Below are 25,848 nucleotides of genomic sequence, written 5' to 3'. Positions count from 1 at the left end.
GGAAGCAGCTGATGGGTACCGGCGGGCGAAGCGGCATGCGGCTCGGGCGGTTGCTGAGGCAAAAACTCGGGCGTGGGAGGAGTTTGGAGAGGCCATGGAGAAAGACTTCCGCACGGCTTCGAGGCGATTCTGGTCCACCATCCGGCGTCTCAGGGGGGGGAAGCGGTGCAGCACCAACACTGTTTATAGTGGGGATGGTGTGCTGCTGACCTCTACTCGGGACGTTGTGGGCCGGTGGGCAGAGTACTTCGAAGACCTCCTCAATCCCACCAACATGCCTTCCACTGAGGAAGCGGAGCCTGGGGACTCTGGGTTGGGCTCTCCAATCTCTGGGGGCGAGGTCGCCGAGGTGGTTAAAAAGCTCCTCGGTGGCAAGGCCCCGGGGGTGGATGAGATCCGCCCGGAGTTCCTTAAGGCTCTGGATGTTGTAGGGTTGTGTTGGTTGACGCGACTCTGCAATATCGCATGGACATCGGGGGCAGTTCCCCTGGATTGGCAGACTGGGGTGGTGGTCCCCCTGTTCAAAAAGGGAGACCGGAGGGTGTGCTCCAATTATAGAGGGGTCACACTCTTAAGCCTCCCTGGCAAGGTCTATTCAGGGGTCCTGGAGAGGAGGGTCCGTCGGATAGTCGAACCTCGGATTCAGGAAGAGCAGTGTGGTTTTCGTCCTGGTCGTGGAACACTGGACCAGCTCTACACCCTCGGCAGGGTCCTGGAGGGTGCATGGGAGTTCGCCCAACCAGTCTACATGTGTTTTGTGGACTTGGAGAAGGCGTTCGACTGTGTCCCTCGGGGAGCCCTGTGGGGGGTTCTCCGGGAGTATGGGGTACCGGGCCCTTTGATACGGGCTGTCAGGTCCCTGTATGACCGGTGTCAGAGTCTGGTCCGCATTGCCGGCAGTAAGTCGGGCTCGTTTCCGGTGAGAGTTGGACTCCGCCAGGGCTGCCCTTTGTCACCGATTCTGTTCATCACTTTTATGGACAGAATTTCTAGGCGCAGCCAAGGTGTTGAGGGGATCTGATTTGGTGGCCTTAGGCTCTCATCTCTGCTTTTCGCAGACGATGTGGTCCTTTTGGCTTCATCGGATCGTGATCTGCAGCTCTCGCTGGATCGGTTCGCAGCCGAGTGTGAAGCGGCCGGGATGGGGATCAGTGCCTCCAAATCCGAGGCCATGGTCTTGAGCCGGAAAAGGGTAGAGTGCCTTCTCCGGGTCAGGGGGGGTGTCCTGCCCCAAGTGGAGGAGTTTAAGTATCTCGGGATCTTGTTCACGAATGGGGGAAGAAGGGAGCGGGAGATCGACAGGCGGATTGGCGCAGCGTCTGCTGTCAAGCGGGCGCTGTACCGGTCCGTCGTGGTGCAGAGAGAGCTGAGCCAAAAAGCGAAGCTCTCGATTTACCGGTCGATCTACGTTCCCACCCTCATCTATGGTCATGAGCTTTGGGTCATGACCGAAAGAACGAGATCGCGGATACAAGCGGCCGAAATGGGTTTTCTCCGTAGGGTGGCTGGGCTCTCCCTTAGAGATAGGGTGAGAAGCTCAGTCATCCGGGAGGGACTCAGAGTAGAGCCGCTGCTCCTTCACATCGAGAGGAGCCAGTTGAGGTGGCTTGGGCATCTGGTCAGGATGCCTCCTGGACGCCTCCCTGGTGAGGTGTTCCGGGCACGTCCCACCGGGAGGAGGCCCCGGGGAAGACCCAGGACACGCTGGAGGGACTATGTCTCTCGGCTGGCCTGGGAACGCCTCGGGATTCCCCCGGAGGAGCTGGAAGAAGTGGCTGGGGAGAGGGAAGTCTGGGCCTCCCTTCTGAAGCTGCTACCCCCGCGACCCGACCCCGGATAAGCGGAAGAAGATGGATGGATGGATGGATGGATGGATGGATGGATGAATGAATTTTCTAATATATTCTAAAGAGCTATTCTGATTGTATGGTTCTGTTTTGTCTTAAAAATGGCGGCGGTTATTGTTGCGTCAATGTTCCAGACCTGACTGCAGCAGTCAGCGTTTAGCCTGAAGGGAGTTTGTTTTTGCTGCTGATTCAGTACAGGGGGGACTATTGTGACATTTAGTTTCAATTAGGTGCTTTGTTTTTTTTATAATTCACATAATCATCAAATATATTTTACTTTTTAAAGCTGAAATAACAAGGAATAATAGCTAGAATTTTTTATTTATTTAAGCTGTTTAATAGATGCTTTTATATGATAACTGATGCAATTATGAGATTTTTCCCAACCAATAAGGCATCAGGGTATTTAAGAATACCTTGGTGCCTTTTTCTTCTTCAAATTTGTTGTACATATAAGTTGAAATAATTTATTTATCTTTTATTTCTGATGCTTTTTGTCTGATTGGTTGTTGGTCAATTCATCAAGCTAGCAAAGATAAAAGAAATGCAAAGGTTTATGACGAGAAAAAGACCAAAAGATTAAAACAATACTGTGGGAATAAAATAAAGTTTGATGTGATTAATATGAAATATTGTACATTTTCTTACAATCAAGACTGATTTCATCAGACAGTGTGAGTTAGCATTTATGCTAAATCAGGGGTGTTCAAAGTGGGGTCTGGGAGCCTTTTGTGTCTCTTGAAATGATTTTATTTGGCCCCTCACCATGAGTCAAGAATGGTAAAAACAATTGATGTCCCAAAAAATGAAATGAAATGAAGAATTGCAACTTTTTCAGTTGAGCGACTCACTGATCATCGTGGTACCGCCGGCCAGCGCCGCCTTGGTTCCCTGGTAGAAGTCATCAGCCGCCGTCATGCCCCGGTCGGGCATCTGGAAGCGCGTGTGCACGTCGATGCCGCCGGGCATCAGCATGCGACCGTGGGCGTCGATGGTCTTCACCCCGCCGGGAACGATGAGGTTCTCTCCGATTTGTCTGAAGCGGCAATATTGAAACGGGTTGGGCCGAGCAGGGAACGGAGGGCAACATAAACAAACGACGTAAACTCACTTAATGACGCCATCCTCCATGTAGACGTCAGCACAGAACGACTGGTCATCATTTGCGATCTTCGCTCCTTTGATCAAGAGACGGTCACTCTGACAAAAAAAACAAAACAAACAACGACAGGACATCATCAAATCAGTTGCTGCTTTAGTTTCCAATAATTTATTGATATCCATTCAGTGGAAGTGGAAATAAATTATTATAGAAGTTGCTCTCCTGGGTCTCCTAAAGCAGCTTTACAAAATGTACATTAAAATAATTAATTTTTATTCCTTTAGTTCCAGTTCACAACAAATCTCAGAGTCTTTTAAAAGCAAACCAATCCAACCATCTTCAAGCCTACTTACAATATTAACACGCCGTTTTATTTCTATTTTACTCGAGAAAAATCACTTGAATAAACAGACTTGTTGCCATGGCAACTGACAACAATACCACTTTATGTTTCAGGATTCAACACCAAAAACCACTCAAATATTTCCCACACAAAGAACAGAACATTCAGTCTGTTAGAGTTTTACGTTTTCAGTTTGATGTTTATTTTGTGATCATTAATAATTGATCACTGTGGTAGATTAGCTACCGCTGCTATTAGCTAAGCTAACACTGCGGCGGTTGATTAGCTAATTTAAACACCTGCTCTGCTGATGATCTGTCAGAGTTGGTGATTAGGTTGCCTAATTTTTATTATTTTTTTGTAACTGAGCCAAAACACAACAAATTCCACAGCACATCTACATATCAAGGTTATCATAGTCAAATTAGCATAACTAGCCTTCTTCCCACTCCCTCGATTAGTTTTTTCTAAATTAAATCTTTTTCCTGAGCTTGTTGTCTAGATGTTGTAGTGTAGCATTGCGTCCCTTTTTCTTTCATATATTAGCAGTAATTTAAGGTTTAGCACGTTATATTGAAAGTTTAACAGTTAAAACCAATGCTAGTCATCAATGCTCAATCAATGCTAGCAACTTTTTGCCACCAGCAGGGAGATGAGATCGTACACTCACATTTTAAGGTATCCATAAGCTAATTACAAACAATAGTAATGATATGTATTGTATACACATAGAGAAACTTCGGACATGTTGGTATGGAGGGCCCAATTGAAAATCTGCTTAGGGCCCCAAAAAGGCTTGGACTGGCCCTGGTCAGAAGACAATAAAAGAACTGGTTGGACACACCCATTCTGCCTCAGCACTGCAGAGACACAAGGGGCCGACCAATGAGAGCCAAAAGCATGTGATCAATCATCCTCGCCCACTGCGGTACCAGCAGAGGAAGAGGAAGAGGAGGAGGAGGAGGGGAGCCCCTCATATCCACCAGTGTCCCCGTCTCTCCCTCTCTAAAGAAGGCGTAGCCGGTCTGGTCACAAGGACTCGGGCGTCCCCGGCTAACAAAGGCCTCTCTGTTCGAGGCGGGCAGCAGCAGAACCGGACCCAGCGCCACTCTGGCTCCACTAAACGAAACATCTCTGCAAGGCTTCGGGACTTCTGTCCAAAAGTTGGTCAGCTTTAGGTCCGGACGGTAAATTCTGCTTTAGAACCAAACTACATTTATTTGGCAACTTAAACTTCACTGCTGGATGATTAAAGTGAAGCCGTGTTACAGTTAAATTCAAAAATGTTTTATTGTCGCAACTCAAATCGAGGTCTGAAGCAATTAATCAGATTAATCAGAGTCGTTATTAATAATTATTGATTAGTTGTTTGGTTTTGGATACATTTTTTGGGGCCACAAATGGCCCACGTGCCACACTTTGGACACACCTGATTTAGTGAATGTTCAGGGTTTGTGCCAAGCATGAAAACAGGAATAAAGCAAACAGGAAGTGGACGACAGACCGACTGAGATGAGTAAAAATTATCTGTAATTCTTTAAAACAAAGTATTTACACCCACTTTTCCACAGAAAATGACGAGCTTGGAAAATTTTCTCATCTAATTTGCTTCCACTTCGCAAAAACACAAAATCTCACCAAGACCTTTTGGTCTAATTACTAGTTTAAATATATTATTACACTCAAAATAAGACAAAACTAACTTAGAAGTAACATTTCTAAGTTATTGGGAGAAATGCGCCGATCCGATACAAATATTGGTATCAGCCTCAATATTGGGAGAAATTCTAAATTGGGTATCATGATGAATAAAATAAATCTATTCCGTCTATTTCTACGCTTTATTATTCATTTTACATTATGATTCCTAATTGAACTTTCTGAACCATTTGAGAAGTTTATTCTTACACGTTTGACCAACATTTTGTTTCTGTATTTCTTATTTGTTTTACGTTAACTGCACTGATTAAAGATATTTTTGACCAATGCTGTGAAGCTATTTGTATATTTAAATGTTCAGTACTGGTGCAAAGTTATCAGATAAATTATCATTTTAGTACATTTATGTCTGTGTTTTGAAAAAAAGAAACATTGTAAGTGAATTCATCTGTTTTTCTGTATCGGACTCGGCCGATACTAAACCTCAGATATCGGTATCAGAAGTGAATAAAGTGGATCGGTGCGTCAAGGGTTATCGGTAGAATATCACAAGTTGAAATGTCTTGTTTTACTGGCAGATCATTTAACTTTTTCATCAATATTAAGGAATTATTTACTTTCAACAAACCTCTATAAATTGCTGAAAAGTTTCTTCTAAGTTAATTTTGTCTTACTTCAACTAAAAACAGACAAAAATACAGATGAGCTCCACCAATTTATTTCTACACGTAAAACTAAACTTTACATCTACAGTTAGAAATGTAATAAAAAACTTTATTTTTGTGCTGGACATTTAGCATACTGTTGTTTTTGTAATGAGAACAGCTGCAGTAAAGTGACTCCTTGGTTTAATGAGAGAGTATTGGAGCAGCTGCAGGCTGTAAAACCAAAACAATGATGGAAAAGACGCTAAAACTCACTTTAGAGACGAGGAACATGAGCTAAAATGGTGCCTTAATTAAAAAGAAACAGAAACGAGAAAGTAACCTGACAAAATGCAGGATGCAGAGTAAAAAGTCTGCCTCAGGCGTAACCTGGCAACAGCTTGTGTTGTGTTTCCGAAGGGGAAAATATCCTGGGAAACGTCGAGGAAGTCAGGTGGAGAAAGCTGCCAGCTGAATTACGTGTCTCCTCCTGGATGAAGCAAAAACGAAAACCCAAAACAACCGGATTTCTGTTCGCAAAGCTGCAGGAAAAACCATAAAAATGGACTAAATGTGCAGAGAAGAACGCCACAAAATGAGCTGAAACTTGGTTTAAAATATGAAACATGAAACTTTAGCTCAACATGAAACAACTAAGACAAAATGAGCTAATTAAAACTTATTTTTCCAATTTAGTAATAATAAAAAGCCCCTCAATCTTCAGCTGAAGGATTAAAACTTTACTCTCAACTTATTTCCTGCTTGTTAGCAACAAAAAAATGGATTTTATTTTTTTTTTTATATATTTAAAAGCAATGTATTAAACTTGTATATTAATGCATTTTTTGCTTCTTCTATTTTTATTTTGCCCAACAAACTCCCTTTAGCTTGAGAGAGTTTGAGTCAAAAATGTTAAAAACGGGAATGTTATATATATTTTTTTACATTAAATAATGACCTTAAAAACACTTAAATTTAATTTAATGAAGCTGTTTACTGCAACTAAGTAGCATTTGTCTTACCTTTTAGCATAAAAAAACTTGTTTTATAGGTAAATATGTTTCTAAATCTTAGATCTTGATTTGTAAAACACAAAACAACAAATAATTTTTTATTCAACAGAAAGAGTTTTTAAAAAAAAAATCTTTATTTTGCTATAAAAACCTGAAATATGTTGTTTAATTTATCCAAACTGTTTTTTTGACTCAAAGTTTGTAATAAAATCCTCTCTGGTCGTCGTTGACCCCTCGTTGACCTCCTTTCTGCCGCCAGGCGGCGAGGATTTAACAGAGTCTCTGTTGTGATTACAGCAGAGTTCGTTTCTGGGTTTCATGAATGAAGACGCTCAGATTGAAGCTGAAAGGCTCAGAAATGCCAACCGGAGTCGGATTGGCTGATTGGCCGACGGCGAGGCAGGGAGCTGGGAACTGGTTCCCAGCACCAAACCAACAAACACTGCTGGTAACAACAGCATAAAGGTTATAGACAAGATAAGAGAGGAAATTTCTGCCAAAAAACTCTGGAATTATTAGATTAATGTAAAACTAATTCTAGAAAAATCAAAGACATTTCTGAGATTTTTTTGATTTTTGGAATTCAAAAAATTCCTCTTTTTATTTTACAAATTTTTCTGAAATTAATTTCAAATTTAAGATTTTTTTCCTGGCACATTTTTGACATTAGGTGCTAAGAATTTCTTTTTTCTGGAAAATTTTTAACTCTAAAATTTGGGGGGGGGGGGGGGTAATGAAAATTACAGATTCATCTAAGAGTTTGGGGGGTTTTCTAGCAAATTTGTAACTTTTTGAACTGAAAATTGTCCTTATCTTTTGTTCAAAATTTCAGAGACATTGAGTTACTTTCCCGTAAATTTGCACTTGGAGCTCAGAAAATTTATTGTTTTTGTTGAAAAGAGTAATCTCAAATTATTTTAGAAAAAAATGTCCCCAAAAAAACATTTTTATTTTCTTTTTTAGAAAAAATAAATCTAGAAAAAAGTTTTTCTTTAAACAAATATTCTGGTAAAAAAACTGAAATTTCCTCTTTTTTAAGAAAGTTTATGAGGGTTTTTTTTTTAGCAATTTTTCAGAAATTCAAAAGCATTCTTCTAGAAAATGTATGAGATTAATGTAAAACTTTCAGAATTTTGGCTGGAAATGTAGCCCAACACTCTGCTTCTTCACCTGACAGCAAAATAAATTTTTTAACTTTGAGAAAAATAAATAAATAAATTAGTTTGACCGCAGTTAGAATCTGATGAGTGTAGAATAATTCAGTCCAGGTTATGATTTATTGTGAGTCGGCCAAAAAAACAGCAATGTAGTTTCACAGTAAAGAAAACAATTAAAGAATCACAAACTTGTAAAACTGGTAAATTTGGTGTAGAGCCGCCAACAGATCACTCTGTTATATAAAAACTTATTTGTTCTGAGCTGAACTGAACTTTGTTACGTCCTTATAACAAGAAACTTTCTCATATTTTATGAGTTTTGTGTCATATATACTCGTTCCCGCCCACGACACAGCGGCGCCCTTGGCAAAGAGCCTTATCACCCAACAGGAAACACCAAACATTAACTGCATGTGTGGGAAACAAGTCTGATATGTCAGAAACCATGTAATGATCTTTGAAATGTTTTTTATTTTATTTTAGTCCTTTGATTCCACCTAATAATCTACAAACAGTCTTAAAATAGAGAAGCTATTTTTATCCTCCATCCTGAACAAAAGGCTTTTTGTTTCCTAAAATAACTTTTTATTTCTGTTTGTCTTTCTCTCATTTAAATTTATGACTCACATTAAAATGAAAACATGTTTTGTAACTCGGTCTGATTTTAAAGTGAAAGTCAGATTAACTTAGCAATGATAACATTATATTTCAGCCAATACAATTTATTTAATGTTTAATTTTTTTCGTTTTTCAAATCAAATATTTTAAAGCATATTTTGGGTTCCTACTGAGAGATTATTGGCAGTCACTATCTTACCTACACTAGATGATTCTCAAAGTGAAATCTGTTTGTGACATACAGTTAGTAATCCAGAATAATAAGTAGATTAAATTATTTTTTCACACTAAACTAGGGATTGAAGGATGATTTATTACTATTTTCAGGTTTTTATATCAATTTACAGAAAAGAAAACATATATTTTATTTTTCTTACATTATCAAATTTCCTTTTAGTTACATTAGATTGTTTTATCCAATTGTTTAATCAGATATTCAAAGATTTAGTCAATGACTGTGTTCCTGTGGAGAGACTATGAGCAGTCAGCGTCTCACCGTTAATGCTCCAACTAACAGTTACTTTAGTAATCGAATATTTTTCTAACGATTAATTGGATTAGAAATATCATAAAAGATGCAAATAAATAACCCACTTCGTTTTATGGATAAGAAAATAAACAGCCAATGGTGTTTTTGTCTTAAATGTCAAATTGTATATTTATTGTAGCGTTTAGGATTAATAACTTCTCTGATTGTGTCATTTTTTATATTATTTTTGTTTACAATGAATCAATTAGTTGGCGATTAATTCAATAACCAATGAATCCGATTGTTTCAGCCTTTAATTACAATCTGAATGAACAATCAAATAAACCTGAATATTTTTCAGTAGTGATGCGGCGGCGAAAGGCATCAAGCCCAGAGACCGAACCCAGCATCGCTGCGCGTATCGCTTTCAGCAAGTCACGTGACCGCTACAGGAACTGTTTCGAAATGAACTGAAACGCGCCAAACTGTGTTTTTTATAAGGAAGCGAATCTGTCAGCGGGATGCATTTGCCAAAAATAATTCTTGATCTTTTACAGCGTCAACATATGGAGCCTCAAGGCAAACGAAAAGTTTCGTCGTTTGGGGCCATTTTGATCTTACATCAGAAATAAAATATTGGTTATCACTTCGTTGTTGTTTCATCCGATTCTTTTCAGTTCCTACTTGATCTATCTGAATCCAAATTCAGCTGAAATTGACTCTTAGTTTACTTTCATTTTATGTTCTGCAGGTTAAGTGTTGCTTATGTTTGACTGAACTGTTTTATTTAAATAAATCCACGTCCTCAATGTTGAGGCATTGCAGGGCATCAGAATGAATCCCAGATACACCTGGATAAACTCAGCCATTCTACAAATTACTTTTTATAAATTATTTCATATAAATGTATTTTTTAACTTCATATTTTCCTACAGCAGGAGAAGTTGTGTCAAGAAAGCGTAACAGACTAAACTTCAAAATGTTGGAAAAACTTCTTTTTTTTTTAAATGAAAATTTATGAAAGAAAAAAAAAAAAGTCCACAAGCATCTTCATTCCAAACACGTTCACTTAAATTTCCACTTTATGGTACATCAACACATTATTTATTGACTGTATCGAAGAATGTCAAATATATTTTGAATTTAACTGAAGATATGACATAATACAATATATAATATACAATAAAATAAAATGACTTAAATCTTATTGTATAGACTAAGTCATCAAATCAGTCTGTCAACTGCGTTGCCTGTAGGGATTTTTAATGTCCAGCAGGTGTCAGTATTCAGTGACGTAGTATTGACACAGTATCAATACAGTATTGACACAGTTTGGGTCGAAACGCTTCACGATGCCTCATTTACTCATCACTATTTTTCAGGTATTTTTGCTGTTTGAAATATTTTTCTCCCACCTTTTCATTCATTTAGTCATCAAAAAAGATCCATAACGGACTGGTGGAACGAAACATATGGAAGACCAAAACTGACGCGATTAAAAGTAAAAGTAGAAATGTTTGTCCTTTCACTTAAACATGCATTTTTGTCAAGAAATGTCTATATTTTGTTTTAGTCTTTTTCTTGTACAACCTTTTCATTGCCTTGTCTCTGTTTTCTTTACTGTTAGCATTTCTGGCTCATTATGCAAATGAGTTGAAGCTTAGTAACTTTATTAGAAAGTAAAGCTTCTTTTTCTTTTTAAAACAACCATAAATACAAACTCTGTTTTTGCTCATATATGGTCAGAGTTAGTTGCCACAATTTCACTGCAGAAGCTTCCAGGTGGTGAATTTGCAGATCCTCATTCATATTTAATGAAAGTGCAGCTGGACTCAGGATTCAGACTCAGCTAAATATTTAACTCAAACCGATTCACTAAAACCAAAAACGGTCGGCCAAACACCGACATCTTTTGTCTCTTGCTTCGGCTTTTCCTGCTTTGGATTTTAATCAACTTAACATTCATTTCCTCCACGGCGTCTGTTCAGTTTAATGGCTGCTGGATGAAATTAGAAAGAAAAAAGAAAGAGATCAAAACCTAAAAATAAAAAGAATCGATAGGAGATGACAGAAAAAGCACGGCTTAATGTATTTAAATCTCAGGTTTCCAGAGACATCAGCTTGGTCTCTGACCCACTTTTTCTTTCAAGTGCTTCTCAAGAATAATCACGTCTATCCATTTACGTCCGACTGCAGGAACCCCCTAATCCGCTGATCTCTGCGCCGAGCAGCAGCTGCTCCTGCAGCGCTTCAGCAGAAGAAGAAAATCTACAAAACCTCCCGTCAGAAACACCTCCAGACCCACAGACATCCTGTTTCTGCTTCTAAATGACAGGTAAAGGTGTCAGATTAAGTAAAATTTTAAATCAGACAAACAAAAGCTGAAAATATAAACATAAAAAGTAGCTAAACCGCAAAGACACAAAATATTACAAAGTATTTTTGTCTAAATTCTAATGAAAATGCCTCAGTAAACTTGGAATAAGACAAAATTAGCTTACAAGTAACTTTTCACCAAGATCCATCCATCCATCCATCCATCTTCTTCCGCTTATCCGAGGTCGGGTCGCGGGGGTAGCAGCTTCAGAAGGGAGGCCCAGACTTCCCTCTCCCCAGCCACTTCTTCCAGCTCCTCCGGGGGAATCCCGAGGCGTTCCCAGGCCAGCCGAGAGACATAGTCCCTCCAGCGTGTCCTGGGTCTTCCCCGGGGCCTCCTCCCGGTGGGACGTGCCCGGAACACCTCACCAGGGAGGCGTCCAGGAGGCATCCTGACCAGATGCCCAAGCCACCTCAACTGGCTCCTCTCGATGTGAAGGAGGAGCGGCTCTACTCTGAGTCCCTCCCGGATGACTGAGCTTCTCACCCTATCTCTAAGGGAGAGCCCAGCCACCCTACGGAGAAAACCCATTTCGGCCGCTTGTATCCGCGATCTCGTTCTTTCGGTCATGACCCAAAGCTCATGACCATAGATGAGGGTGGGAACGTAGATCGACCGGTAAATCGAGAGCTTCGCTTTTTGGCTCAGCTCTCTCTTCACCACGACGGACCGGTACAGCGCCCGCTTGACAGCAGACGCTGCGCCAATCCGCCTGTCGATCTCCCGCTCCCTTCTTCCCCCATTCGTGAACAAGATCCCGAGATACTTAAACTCCTCCACTTGGGGCAGGACACCCCCCCTGACCCGGAGAAGGCACTCTACCCTTTTCCGGCTCAAGACCATGGCCTCGGATTTGGAGGCACTGATCCCCATCCCGGCCGCTTCACACTCGGCTGCGAACCGATCCAGCGAGAGCTGCAGATCACGATCTGATGAAGCCAAAAGGACCACATCGTCTGCGAAAAGCAGAGATGAGATCCTGAGGCCACCAAATCGGATCCCCTCAACACCTTGGCTGCGCCTAGAAATTCTGTCCATGAAAGTGATGAACAGAATCGGTGACAAAGGGCAGCCCTGGCGGAGTCCAACTCTCACCGGAAACGAGCCCGACTTACTGCCGGCAATGCGGACCAGACTCTGACACCGGTCATACAGGGACCTGACAGCCCGTATCAAAGGGCCCGGTACCCCATACTCCCGGAGAACCCCCCACAGGGCTCCCCGAGGGACACGGTCGAACGCCTTCTCCAAGTCCACAAAACACATGTAGACTGGTTGGGCGAACTCCCATGCACCCTCCAGGACCCTGCCGAGGGTGTAGAGCTGGTCCAGTGTTCCACGACCAGGACGAAAACCACACTGCTCTTCCTGAATCCGAGGTTCGACTATCCGACGGACCCTCCTCTCCAGGACCCCTGAATAGACCTTGCCAGGGAGGCTTAAGAGTGTGACCCCTCTATAATTGGAGTACACCCTCCGGTCTCCCTTTTTGAACAGGGGGACCACCACCCCAGTCTGCCAATCCAGGGGAACTGCCCCCGATGTCCATGCGATATTGCAGAGTCGCGTCAACCAACACAACCCTACAACATCCAGAGCCTTAAGGAACTCCGGGCGGATCTCATCCACCCCCGGGGCCTTGCCACCGAGGAGCTTTTTAACCACCTCGGCGACCTCGCCCCCAGAGATTGGAGAGCCCAACCCAGAGTCCCCAGGCTCCGCTTCCTCAGTGGAAGGCATGTTGGTGGGATTGAGGAGGTCTTCGAAGTACTCTGCCCACCGGCCCACAACGTCCCGAGTAGAGGTCAGCAGCACACCATCCCCACTATAAACAGTGTTGGTGCTGCACCGCTTCCCCCCCCTGAGACGCCGGATGGTGGACCAGAATCGCCTCGAAGCCGTGCGGAAGTCTTTCTCCATGGCCTCTCCAAACTCCTCCCACGCCCGAGTTTTTGCCTCAGCAACCGCCCGAGCCGCATGCCGCTTCGCCCGCCGGTACCCATCAGCTGCTTCCGGAGTCCCACAGGCCAAAAAGGCTCGATAGGACTCCTTCTTCAGCCTGACGGCATCCCTCACCGAAGGTGTCCACCAACGGGTTCGAGGGTTGCCGCCGCGACAGGCACCGACAACCTTGCGGCCACAGCTCCAATCGGCCGCCTCGACAATGGAGGCACGGAACACGGTCCACTCAGACTCCATGTCCCCCACCTCCCCCGGGACGTGTTCGAAGTTTTGCCGGAGATGGGAGTTAAAGCTCCGTCTCACAGGGGATTCCGCCAGACGTTCCCAGCAGACCCTCACAACACGTTTGGGCCTGCCAGGTCTGACCGGCTTTCGCCCCCGCCACCGGAGCCAACTCACCACCAGGTAGTGGTCAGTGGACAGCTCCGCACCTCTCTTCACCCGAGTGTCCAAGACATACGGCCGCAGATCCGATGAAACGATGACAAAGTCGATCATCGAACTGCGGCCTAGGGTGTCCTGGTGCCAAGTGCACATATGGACACCCTTATGCTTGAACATGGTGTTCGTTATGGACAATCCATGGCGAGCACAGAAGTCCAGCAACAGAACACCGCTCGAGTTCAGGTCGGGTGGGCCGTTCCTCCCAACCACGCCCCTCCAGGTCTCACTGTCGTTGCCCACGTGAGCGTTGAAGTCCCCCAGCAGAACAAGGGAGTCCCCAGGAGGAGCACTCTCCAGAACCCCCTCTAAGGACTCCAAAAAGGGTGGGTAATCTGAACTGTCGTTCGGCCCGTAAGCACAAACGACAGTCAGAACCCGTCCCCCCACCCGTAGGCGGAGGGATCCTACCCTCTCGTTCACCGGGGTAAACCCCAACGTACAGGCGCCGAGATGGGGAGCAACAAGTATGCCCACTCCTGCCCGACGTCTCTCTCCCTGGGCAACTCCAGAGTGGAAGTATGTCCAGCCCCTCTCAAGGAGACTGGTTCCAGAACCAGAGCCATGCGTCGAGGCGAGACCGACTATTTCTAGCCGGAACCTCTCGACCTCACGCACTAGCTCCGGCTCCTTCCCCACCAGAGAGGTGACATTCCACGTCCCAAGAGCCAGTTTCTGCAACTTTCACTTTTCACCAAGATATAGGAGCTTTTTCTAAGTAAGTAATTCATTAATATTGATTTTTAAAAAAAGTTCTAGTTCCATTGGTAACATTTTCCTCTGCACCGTTACCTAGCAACCACAGCCAAGCCCCGCCCGTCACCTAGCAACCCAGTTCTGGTTCCGCTGGCAGATTACTTCACTTGTAACAAGACATTTTCCCCCATTTTATAAGGAATAAGCTCCTGTAGCGCAATATGGAAGGAAAAGTAATAGATTTCTGCCATAAAAAATCTCAGAAATGTCGACATTAAGCTAAGAAATTTCTTGTTTAAAAATTTGAAATTTTGTCAGAATTTTTTTTTGAAACTCTGAAAATTTCAGAATTTTTTTCCAGAAAATTTTCAAGTTTTTTGACGAAAATTTGCTCCTTTTTTCCTCTAACATGCTGTCATATGACTTTTTTACGATTGAGCCTGTTTTTTCCAGTTAGCGGTTAATCGATTACTAAACTAGCCAACAATTATTTCATTCAGAATACAACTCTTCATGCCTCTATCTAAAGAAGTAAAGAAATAAAAGCTTTAAAAAAGACTACATACACAAATTGAGAAAAATAAAATTTTCCCAAGAGACGACCAACAGTTCATGATCCACCAATAAACAATAAAAAGAGAGAAACCGGGCAAAAGTGGCATTCGCGGGACAAAAATTTTACCCAAAATATTTCTCTTATTAATAAAAAAATAAAAATCTTCCAATGTGGCTGAAAAAATTATTGATTGATTCAGAATCAGTTGCTGGACAAGTTCTCTGCATCTATAATTTCAACATTTTAACACAACAGAAATCGTCCGACAAAACTGGAATTGGTGAGTTTTTCTTGACGTCTTTGTTGTCGGTTTGAGAAGAATCATCCGATTCTGGTCACCAGGCAATTTATTTTCCAAAACTTGACAAATAAATCTGAACTGACGAATAAAACTTACAAAATTTCAGAGACTTTGACAGAAATTTACACTTATTTTTCCTTTTTTTGACCATTTGCTGTATTTTAAAAAAGCACATTTTTTGGTTTTGTTTTTTTAGGTTTGATTGAATACATTCATTTTAATTAATAAAAACAGAATTTGGGTCACTTTGTTTCTAAACACTTACCATATTTATCCAAGTTTAAGGAATAAATTAAGGCATAAAAGCTGATTTTGGTGCGGATTTCGGTAAAAGTCTGAATAAACTTGGCTTTATCTTTTTGTTAAACCACTTTATGTTGCATTTTACATTTTCTTGTGTAAGGAAATGTAAATTAAAAGTCTCCATCTGCATATTTGGACTCCCCTGTTGTAAATGTTTTATCTTTTTATCTGATTTAAATTCCAGTTTATAGAGTCGGTGACCTCCTTCCTGCCCTGCCTGCATGCATCCTGCCCTCACTGCACAGCTGAAGCAGAAACATGAAGGAAATAGGACCCTGCGTCCCCTCCCTGTTCGCCACTGTCCATTGAAACCATCATCCCTGCAGCTCTGCCATGAATTCAGGGGAATAATTTGCTCCCACGGCTAATATCTGCTAAAAATAGCGCGGAAGGAATGAAGGCGGCTGTCCTGGAGGAATAAATAAATGAATAAAAAGGCAGTTTGAGGAGGGGGATCGCTGTGGTCCCACCTAACAAAGACCACCGGCGTGAAATCTCCACTGGCGTGCAAACCGCAGGAGACAAAGCGTGGGGGAATCTAAGCTCGGATCCACGCAGGCACTTGCAGAGATGCTGCGGACACACCGCTGCTTCTTTCTGCTAAAAATCATTTTTAAAAAGGCGTTTGAAGAGACAAACTCCTGCAGATCTGAGCTGAGATTCTGCGTCACCAAACGCACCCCGGTGACATCCCGCGTCCACGCCCGCAGGCCCGCGCCGAACCCGAGCCGCGGGACTGACCCGCAGGAAGCCGGGGACTCACTGTGATGCGGGGGATGTTCTTCTTGCCCTGGTATCCGGACATCTTTTCCCGGCGCTCCTGCTCGTTTTGGGTGTATTTTTTTTGTTGTTGTTGATTTTCTCTTGGAGACGGAGGAGTGCGGATTATCAGCGCGCAGCCTCTTAAAGGGAGCGGAAACAGCCGAACCTGGAGCGACCCAAACCGCCTCGGAAGTTCAGACCCGAACCCTGACAGCCGAACCCAGCTCTCCACCGGCGCGCCGAGACCCGTTACCTTCCCAACGCGGAACCAGACAAGAGCAGAAAGGAGGCGCAGCCCGCACTGGGAGGGTCCGCACCGCGCATGCGCAGAGCCTCGCCCTGCTCCACTGACAGGCGAGCGGCTGTAATGCCATCAATTCCCTTCATGGATTAGGATGGAGGGAGAGGAAGAAACGCCCAGCAGCCATCTTAACTCCAGGATCTGATTTAATCACAAACTGGCTCCAAAAACCGGGGATTTTATTTAAATAAAGACGTTTTTCTGCCTCTAGAGGCTAAACTGTGAGCTAAAGCAGGAACATTTACAGACAATAGGAGATTATTTTATACATTCCTTTAACTAAAGACTGAAAAACACAATCTTCTTCTGCTTTTGGACCATAATAAATGAAACACTGACCAACAAATTTAATCTGTCTGATGAAACTTTACTAATTTTTGACTTGAAATGTGCTGCACAAATAAACTTGAGAAATGTGAGGAAATATCAAATAAATCTGGATGACTGTTGCTAAGCAACGGCTCAATTCAATTACACCAACAAATTATCTGATTATTTAGTTCTGGGGTGTCAAATTCATTTTCCTTTTTTTAAAAAAAAAAACCTATTAAGATTATTATAGTCAAGAACTTTGACTCTTGAAATGCAGAAATTCATCATAAATTGAAAATTTTTCTTCAAAATTTCTGAGATTAATCTAAAAAAAATTTTAAATTCTAGCAAGTTTGCAACTTTTGGAGCTGAAAAATGTCTTTGTTTTGCTGAATTTTTCTGAGATTAATCTCAAAGTTTCTTTCCCACACATTGACAACATTTGGAGCTCATTTCAGTTCAAGAAAAGAACATTTCAGTTCTTTTCTTGAAAATTACTGAGAATAATCTCAACATTTGTGGGACATGTACTACATAAACAACTTTTGGGAAAAAAGTTCTTCTAGAAAAAACCTTTTGTTAAAAAAAACGTACAGAAAAAACTTGAAGATTTTCTCGTTTTTGTTTTCTAGACAATTTTTGATATTAACCTAAATATTTCTGGGTTTATGGGTGTAAATTTACTCCTTCTTTATTTTCTATCCGTGGCGGCCCTGATACGTCGTCGTGTTTTTATCCTAACTACAAACGCTGAAACGTTTTTTCCCACCAGAACCAGAACAAAGACGCTCCGCCGCTAAAACCTGGTGATGTTTTTAGCATCAGAGCCATTAAATGCAACTATATAATGTTATATGACTTTTAAAAGCTGTAAACTCTACACTAATATTGCTGCAGTAAAGAGAAAGTAAAGTCATAATGGGTGAGTTTCTGTATGAAAGGGTGGAAAAGGCTCGGTTCCTTAATGCTGCCAATCAATATGTAACAGGATGCAGCGATTCAACCCGACCCAAAGCTCTTAGCAGCAGGAAGCTCTTAAAAGAGCCGCAGCTTTAAACATAAACAAGAGAAAATATGTTCAGATTTTAATCAAAGTTACCAACAAAAAAAGCAAAATTACAGATTTTATTGATTTGTTTTTATATTTCATTAAATATGTATTTAATAAATTATGGAAACATTCAAATGTTTTCCAGATTTGATCAATAATATCTTAAAAATACCTCACACAAATATTTATTTACTGGTTAGATTATAAATTTATTTGTGACTTGCTTTTCCATGAAATGTTTTGGTGTTTAAATATCTATGAGATAATTAAATAAAATAAATACTTATATGCTCCAAGTCTATCGTAAACGCAATTTACATTTATTTTTCAGATTTTTTTTTTTTTAAATCAAAACATCAACATGAAAGAAACAAGGAAATTTCTGAGGTAAAAGATATTCGAAACAAAATTTCAAGGGAAATTTTAACAATAAAGTAAAAAATTTTCTAAAAAAAGAAAAAGAAACCTGAGTTTAGAAAGTAAAAAATTTGCAAGAAATAAAAACTATTTTTTATATTTATCTCAGAAATTTTCTAGAAAAAAAACCAAACAAGGACATTTCTGAGCTAAAAAAAAAATAAAATTTGAAAATTGATCTACAAAAAATTCTCAAAAACATGAAAAAATGACGAATTTGCAAGAAAACCGTCCCAGAAATGTTTAGATTAATCTCAGGAAAACAATGCGCTCCAAAATAAATCCAGTGTTAAATGTTCATTAGAATTTATTGTTGATTGATAATTGATAAAAACCAAAATATTGTTGTTTATTGCAATGACTTCTGCAGCAATTAATCACCCAGGAAGTGTTTACTGTGACAGGCCTGTGTGTTTATAAAAACGCGTCATCTATTCATTAATTCATATATAAATGAATCTTTATTTAAAGACTTTTTCGCTCTATAACCATCGGGGTGAAAAAGCAGAGCCACTCCCTTCAGCTCTTAGGCATCAACGCCTCGTTTCAGCGCAACGCCTTCTGGGAAACGCAGTCCAGCCAAGTTAACGGCTCACGCAGGATTCAACTTACTCATCCTGCGCACGTTTAGATTTAAACGACCAATTGTTGAATGAAAGATGTGAGTGCAGAAAAAGCGGGTCATATCTCTGGTACCATGTGGGATTGAAACGGGGGGAAATTACCCGCCTGTCGTCCAGGTTCTGGAGCGCCTCCTTGCCGGTGCTTTCCCGGATCTCCACCTTCCTGGGCTGGGAGATGTCGCTCTGCCGGTCGATGACTCTGCCGCCGGCGGCGCTCCGTCCTCTGCACGCCGACAGCGCGTCAAAGTCCAGCGTCTTCGCCTCGGAGGAGCCCTCCACCGGGCAGAACACGCCGCAGAATTTCTGCCTGGGCCTGTTGGGGCTGTCGGAACCCACGCTGTGGAAAAAAGGTGGCACTTCCCCAGCGGTTGACATCTTTTTTTATTTGTTTTTTTCCTGCCTGCACAGACGCTCAGAGCCGCTCCTTTTCTTTTTATTTGTCTTCTTCTCCTCCTCCTTCAGTGCTGCCTGTCTCCAGCTGGACAGCCGCCGCCTTGAGCCGGTTCCGGAGCGCAGGTGGTCGCACTGTGACAAAGGGAATCACTGAAATCACTCCCACAGCGGCAGAAATAATGGAGATTAGATTTAAAAAAAAAGGAGCTGCTGAAGCGACCTCTGCAACAATCCCGAACTGCTTACTCATCCGTCCAAACGAACCCGCATCGTAAGGTGGGGAGACCACAGCGCGGCTTTGTCAGATAAACCGACCAGGGAGGAGTTTTCCTCTCTCTGTTCACACCGATGAGGAATTACCTGTAGCCGGTTCAGATCGGGTTTCTTCCAAACGAGCCGATTGGACCGATCAGAACCTGAATTGGATCCGGTCAGGACCTTGGAGAGTTCCTGAAAGCCACACCCAGTCCGGGCGCGGAGGGCGCTGTCCCTCCAGCACCACACCCACACCTTCACAACCCAAAGTTTGGCCACTTCCACTAATCCCACCAACAACACAGCAGAAGCCATCGAGCTATTTTCTGAATAAAGATGAATTTAGATGAGGAAACTTTGTCCAGCAGAAACTGTCCAACAAAAATGGACTGAAATTGTGCAAGAAGCAGCAAAGCTGTGATACCTTCCTTTACCTGCTAGCTTTGCTGGAGGATTTAGCCTCAGCAGCAGTTAGCTTTGCTATGATGCTAACCTTAACTTCAAATATTAACTAGCTATCTTATATATAGTGCTAACTTTACTTTCCAGATGTGGTTAACTTCCCATATTAGCTAGCTGTGCCGCAATGCAAACTTTAACTACAAATATTCTAGTGCTAACATCTGATATTACACATCTGTGCCAAAAAAAGTACAAAAATATTAGTTATCTGTGCGACAAAACAAACTTTAGATTAAAATATTAGCTCGTTTTCCTGTAGTACTAACTTTAAATTCCAGTTGTGGCTAACTTTTCATATGAGGTAGTTTCTGAAATGCTAACTTTAACTTCAGATATTAGTTATCTGTTTTATAGTGCTAACTTCTGATGTCAGATATCTGTGCTGCAGTGCTAAGTTTAAATATTAGCTATCTGTGCTACAAAACGAACTTTAAGTTCAAATAATGATAATTCTCCTGTAGTATTAACTTTAAATTCCAGTTTTGCTAACTTCTGCTATTAGCTAGCTGTCCAGTGGTGCTAACTTTATCTTTCAGTTAGGTAGCATCATATGTTACCCAACTGTGCTGCAGTGCTAACTTTAATTTTGAATATTAGCTAAATATCCTGTAAAGCTAACTTTAACTACCAGTTTTGGCTAAAGTCTGATATTAGCTAGCTGTGCTGTAATGTTAACTTGTAGTGCTATCTTTAAACGCCATGGCTGTAAAAAAATATTTGCCTCTTCGCAGATTTCTTCTGTTACATTTTAGACAAATTGTAATCAGACAAAGTAAATTTATTTACAAAATAAACACAAAAATGAAAGCCTTACTCAGGCAGCCTTGATAAATAATTACCAAGGCTGCTCCACCGTGATTCATCTTTAGCTTAGCATCATAAGTGGAGTGTTTCCGTGAGTTGTAAATACATTAGTGCTGCACGACGATCAATACCAGCGCACTCTAACACATGTCAATGTCTGAGCAGACAAAAGCTCTCCCTAGCTGAGGCCATGAGAACGAGTTAGCGGCGAATCCATGCCGGCCCAGTTTCCATAACAACGTGGTGGGCAGCTAATGGTTCTTTACTGCAGCCATTAAATCTCCCGGGGGATTAAGTGGGGGTGGAAACACACGTCTGAATATCAGTGGTAAATCCTGAATGTATGTGTTTTTTGTAGCAGAGACAGATTAAATAGTTTGGGGAAAGTTGGCAGCTGGCCACAAAAAAAAGAGAGAGAGTGATCTGAGTGGAGAGTTAGGGCACGACGTTGGCATCCATAACAGATGTAGGACAAACTGACATCAGCAAAACAAGACATGATCCACTTACTGGGAGTGCAAACATGGACGGATTACTTTGGATCGGTTCTGCCTGTTCAGACTGAAGTATGAACAGAGATTATGCACATTTTTCACAAATTGTCTAGTTTTTATTCTAGATTAAATGAGACACAAAAGACCTGAAGCTGTTATTTAGCAGCAATGATGGAGTAGAAACTGAAAAGGATTAGGGACGCTGAAAGAAAAAAAAACGTTAATATTCTGACATCAAAAGTCAAAATTTTGAGGAAAAAGTTAAGAGTTCTAAGAATTTTGAGATTAAAGTCATAATTATAAGAAAAATTATTCTGAGAAAAGAAGTCAGGATTCTGACATTAATCTTAAAATTCTAAGACTGAAACCAGAATTCTGAGATTAAAGTCTGAAATCTGAGAAAACAAAATCTGAGATTAAAGTCCGGATTCTGAGAAATAAAGAATTCTGAGAATAAGCTCAGAATTGTAAGAAAAAAAATCAGAATTCTGAGATTAAAGTCTGAAATCTGAGGAAAAAAAACAAATAGAATTCTAAAAAAAAAAATTAATTCTGAGATTAGAATCATAATTCTGAGGAAAATCTCATAATTTTGACATTAGAGGCAGAATTCTCAGGAAAAAAAAGAATTTTGAGATTAGAGTCAAAATTCTAAAAAACAAACAAAAGTCTGAATACATTTTTTTTTTTGTAGCTGTGGTACTTCAGCTCTGATTTGTTCTATTTCTAGACTTTTGTTCCATCACATTTTTATTTGAGACTCTGGATATTTAAAATTACTCTGGTTTTTGGAGAGTTGCTATGATACGCAACCATGGCAACAAAGGTCAAATAATACCAGCGCTGTGGCCCAAAATCCCACAGGAGTTGAAATAGAGGCTTCATGGATGGAGCAGACAGAGAAGGAGAAAGTTTAAACTATCTTTACCATTCATCATAATGGGGGGTAATAATATCCCCACCTCTAGTGCCTTCCTACCAGACAGAGATTTAAAGAGAAGCAGCAAAGCAAATGAAGTGGATTAGCAGTTTTTTGTTATCCCAGAAATTGAGCTGCTAGCAGCTAGCACGTCAGAATACAGCAAGTCTTCAGTCAGAAGCTTCTTCAGACTGACTGCTACTGGAGAGCCATCCTGCCCACAGCATTATCATCCAAAATGGCTGAAGATACGTGAGTGAAAGAAGCTAAGAAAGCTAGCTGCAATGTTACAAACTTACCTTGTTGCTTTGTGGCAGCTAGCGGCTAAATGAGGTTAGCTAGCATTACTACGGCAGTACTACTAGATGAGATTAGAAGATAGAGCACAACTAACTGCTACTGGAAGCTAATGTTAGCACCGCGGCACAACCTGTTGCTATTTTGATGTCAACAGCAGCCAAACAAAGCTAACTTTGTGAAATGTTCCTCTGATATGGAGGAGAAAGAACAGGTTTATACAGAAATCATGTTAAATCTGTAATAATCCCTTTTTCCGTGTGTTCATATGTTAGTGGAAGCTGCCTACATGAAGTCTCACCATAGAGACGGAGCTGGCCGCCACCTTGTAACCCATAGCAACGCCATCAGCTGCAGTGGGCGGAGCCGCCGGCGTTGAAGCTTCTGATTGGCCGATAACAGGTGTCCTGACATTCCATATAAGGAAGGTGGCGGAAGCATCGTTCATTTTTAAATATGTCAGGAATGAACACGCTGGATAACCCTGCAACATGTAATTAAATAGTTATTTGTAAATACAAATACATTATAATTATTTATTTTACACAATGTGGTTTTATATCTCTATAATTTTTATTTTTGTGTACATCTTGACAGGTTTAAGTGAGACTGATTGTGATCATTTCAGTGTAACTGACAGGATGGGACAACAGAGAGCCGTGCAGATCATCTCCCACCAGAGTGCACTGCTTCCCTGTAAGTTAAAGGTTGATTTCTGTGTATGGTTTCAAATTTCCATTCATGTAACGTTATCCAGCTCTGGCCACAAGCTGCTACACACCCAGATATACGCTCACGTTGACAGCATCCACCGTTTTCTCAAAATATGTAAACAAACAGATGAATATTAATTAATTAGAACATTATATATTATTCCAGTAATTCAGTTTATATAGTTGAACTAATAATTAGTCATATTTTCAAACTTTTAGTCAATTTTGATGATTATGGCTTACACCTAATTAAGACGCAAAATTCAGTAACAGTTTTCCTTCTACTAGACTTTCCATTATTAGGCTTGCATAAAATACTGTATAAGGAGACATAGTCTTCATGAATTAACATTTTGCAGATTTCATTAGAAATGTGTGAAAAACTGTCATTTCGCTAATGTAGAAAAAACTATTTTTTAATTGTGGTGTTTTTGTTAAATAAGAAACACTTTTAAAATCGGATGTGAATAAGTTTGTTTGCGTAAAAAAAGATTGTTTTCATTTCAGTTTTGCAAACTAAACCAATTTTTATACGGCCAAAAAACACCGCACTTCATATTAGTGGCAAAACTTTTTAACTAAAGACAAGTTTTTTCAAAAATGAATTTTTCCATTAAGTGAATTTATTGAAAAATGTCAAATTGTGCCATTTTGTGGTCGAAAATAATCCAAAATTATTCATCAGTCGAACACTAAATAGAAAAACAGAGTCCACCTCTTTCAAAAATTATATTTTTTTTACTAAATGTTGAGGCATGGAATTCATTCAGGCTGCTGCAGAGCGAGAGAAAGCAAGACTTCAATTAACGTAAAGGATACATTTATCACCACAAAGTTGTTTATTTTTGTCCTTTAAAGCTTTTAAACTCCTTCTGTTATGGATTATGCTGGATTTTAAAGTATTGGCACCTTTTTGGGATGAATTCTTATTCTCACCTGCTAATTTTGTTATGTTAGCTATGCTAACCGCTGATGCTAAATACTCCATGATGGTTATAATTGTATTTTAGAACAGCAAAACTCTATTTTACAGAGACTTATGTCTCTCACACAGTGTGACATCACCATAATTAACAGAAATCAGGTGAAAAAGCTAAAAAATGATTACAAAACTAACATTTAACCAATTGGACCAGAAATCGTCCAATATCTTTAACAAAAAACCAAAACCAAGCCACTCAGGTCATGTTTATTGACAAAATGTTTATCAATGTTTTCAATGTAGCAGGAAAAAATTAAAGCAAATGCATCATTACAAGAACTTCTCTCAGACCAGTCTTATGGAGGAAAATCTCTCTCCACACTTTCCTTTTCCTTCAGCAAGATTTATTTTCCCGCTTTTGAAACATTTTCACGTCAAGCTTGATTCCCAGTGTGTGCGTTCACAATCGCTTCTTAGACAGCAGGAAACAAACACGGTTCAAAACAAAAAACAGAAAAGAATACAAAATGTAAGGTTTAACTGTAGCAGGAACAAATACAAGCACCAGCACAAGGGGGCAGCAAACAAAAACAAAACAGGAAGTTAAAAAACAAAACAGGAAGTTACAAGGTTTTCAATGCAGAGGCATGCTGAGCTGTTTTGTTGAATTGTTTCGATGAGGGAACGGGGAACGTTCTTGATTTGTTTCTGTTCAACAAGTGCAAAAAAAAAAAAAAAAAAGAGTAAAAATCACAATTTCCATTTATTTCCTCCTGAAATAAAAACATCTGCTAATGGTGCCGGTTAAACCCATCAACAAATTATAATACTTTTATGATGATTATGACTTACAGCCCATGGAAACATAAAATTCAGCTCCTCAGAAATTTAGAATAAGACCAATAAATCATTTTAGAAAGAGAAATAGAATCAATTCTCTTTGAAACAAACATTGATGGAAAGTTTAATGGAAGGAAAAAACTTGGAGTGAACTGTTAGAAGAGAGAAAACAAAAGTAAACTTCTATTTTGAAATTCCAGATTTTTAATAACATTTTAGGAGGAAGAAATCTGTTATTTTATGATCTGATTATTTAATTTATTTACCTTCCATGCTTCATCTGGTTTCAGAAGGAGGCAAAATAAAAGTAAAATTGATTCATTTATAAATCTGACAAATATTGAAGTTATGATCATGTGAGTAAAAGGTCAAATATATAATTTAATTAGAAATTAAAGTAAAAAGCCCTTTAGTTTTTTATACTTTCAGATTTTTTTATTTTAGGAATTTAATTTAGGGATAAAACGTAGAAAATCTAATATGTTTTTAATGATAATTTCGATGATAATTCATCAACAAGTCCAAAGTCGGAGCATTTTCACTGCTCGGATTTAACATCCTAATTTCTAAAAACAGAATTTTTTGAGCTGTAAATAATAATCATCCATTTTTTAAATCATTTTCTCATTCCTGGTTTGAGGCCGTCATGCAAGTACCGTCTGTTAGTGCTTTTCTATGTTTGCACAGCCACATTCTATCACCTGCAGATCTGCGGAGTGCTTCGCTGGAGTTCAGGAGCGCTGCTTTCCTTCAACAAAAGCATCTCTGAAACTATAAACTCCTAATAGAAACTTT

At 40.5% G+C, this 25,848-nt stretch overlaps 1 protein-coding gene and 1 long non-coding RNA gene across 4 annotated transcripts in view; one reads left to right on the top strand and one right to left on the bottom strand.

Annotated features, from left to right (window-relative positions):
* Positions 1 to 22,987, bottom strand: part of dpysl2b (dihydropyrimidinase like 2b) — a 36,487-nt gene extending 13,500 nt beyond the window's left edge. The window contains exons 1-4 of one of the 3 annotated variants that reach the window (XM_028025004.1): positions 22,880 to 22,987; positions 19,057 to 19,479; positions 2,959 to 3,047; positions 2,699 to 2,883 (exon numbers count right to left, since the gene is read on the bottom strand). In XM_028025004.1, coding sequence (XP_027880805.1) covers positions 2,699 to 2,883; positions 2,959 to 3,047; positions 19,057 to 19,329 — 547 coding nt within the window. In that variant the 5' untranslated portion in view covers positions 19,330 to 19,479; positions 22,880 to 22,987. Of the gene's footprint in view, positions 1 to 2,698; positions 2,884 to 2,958; positions 3,048 to 16,251; positions 16,864 to 19,056; positions 19,480 to 19,567; positions 20,071 to 22,879 lie in introns of those variants that run through there. The other 2 variants (XM_028025003.1, XM_028025005.1) reach the window with 2 other exon arrangements.
* On the top strand, positions 21,996 to 25,214 carry LOC114149286 (uncharacterized). Its single transcript, XR_003596479.1, has 3 exons — positions 21,996 to 22,614; positions 22,854 to 23,071; positions 23,176 to 25,214. It is a non-coding gene; the product is annotated as an uncharacterized LOC114149286 (long non-coding RNA).
* The last annotated feature ends 634 nt before the right edge of the window (positions 25,215 to 25,848 follow it).

Source organism: Xiphophorus couchianus, chromosome 8 (genome assembly GCF_001444195.1).
Source record: "Xiphophorus couchianus chromosome 8, X_couchianus-1.0, whole genome shotgun sequence".
Classification (NCBI taxonomy): Eukaryota; Metazoa; Chordata; class Actinopteri; order Cyprinodontiformes; family Poeciliidae; genus Xiphophorus; species Xiphophorus couchianus.
Note: the sequence above shows the minus strand (reverse complement) of the source record. Positions and strands in the feature narration are given on the sequence as shown.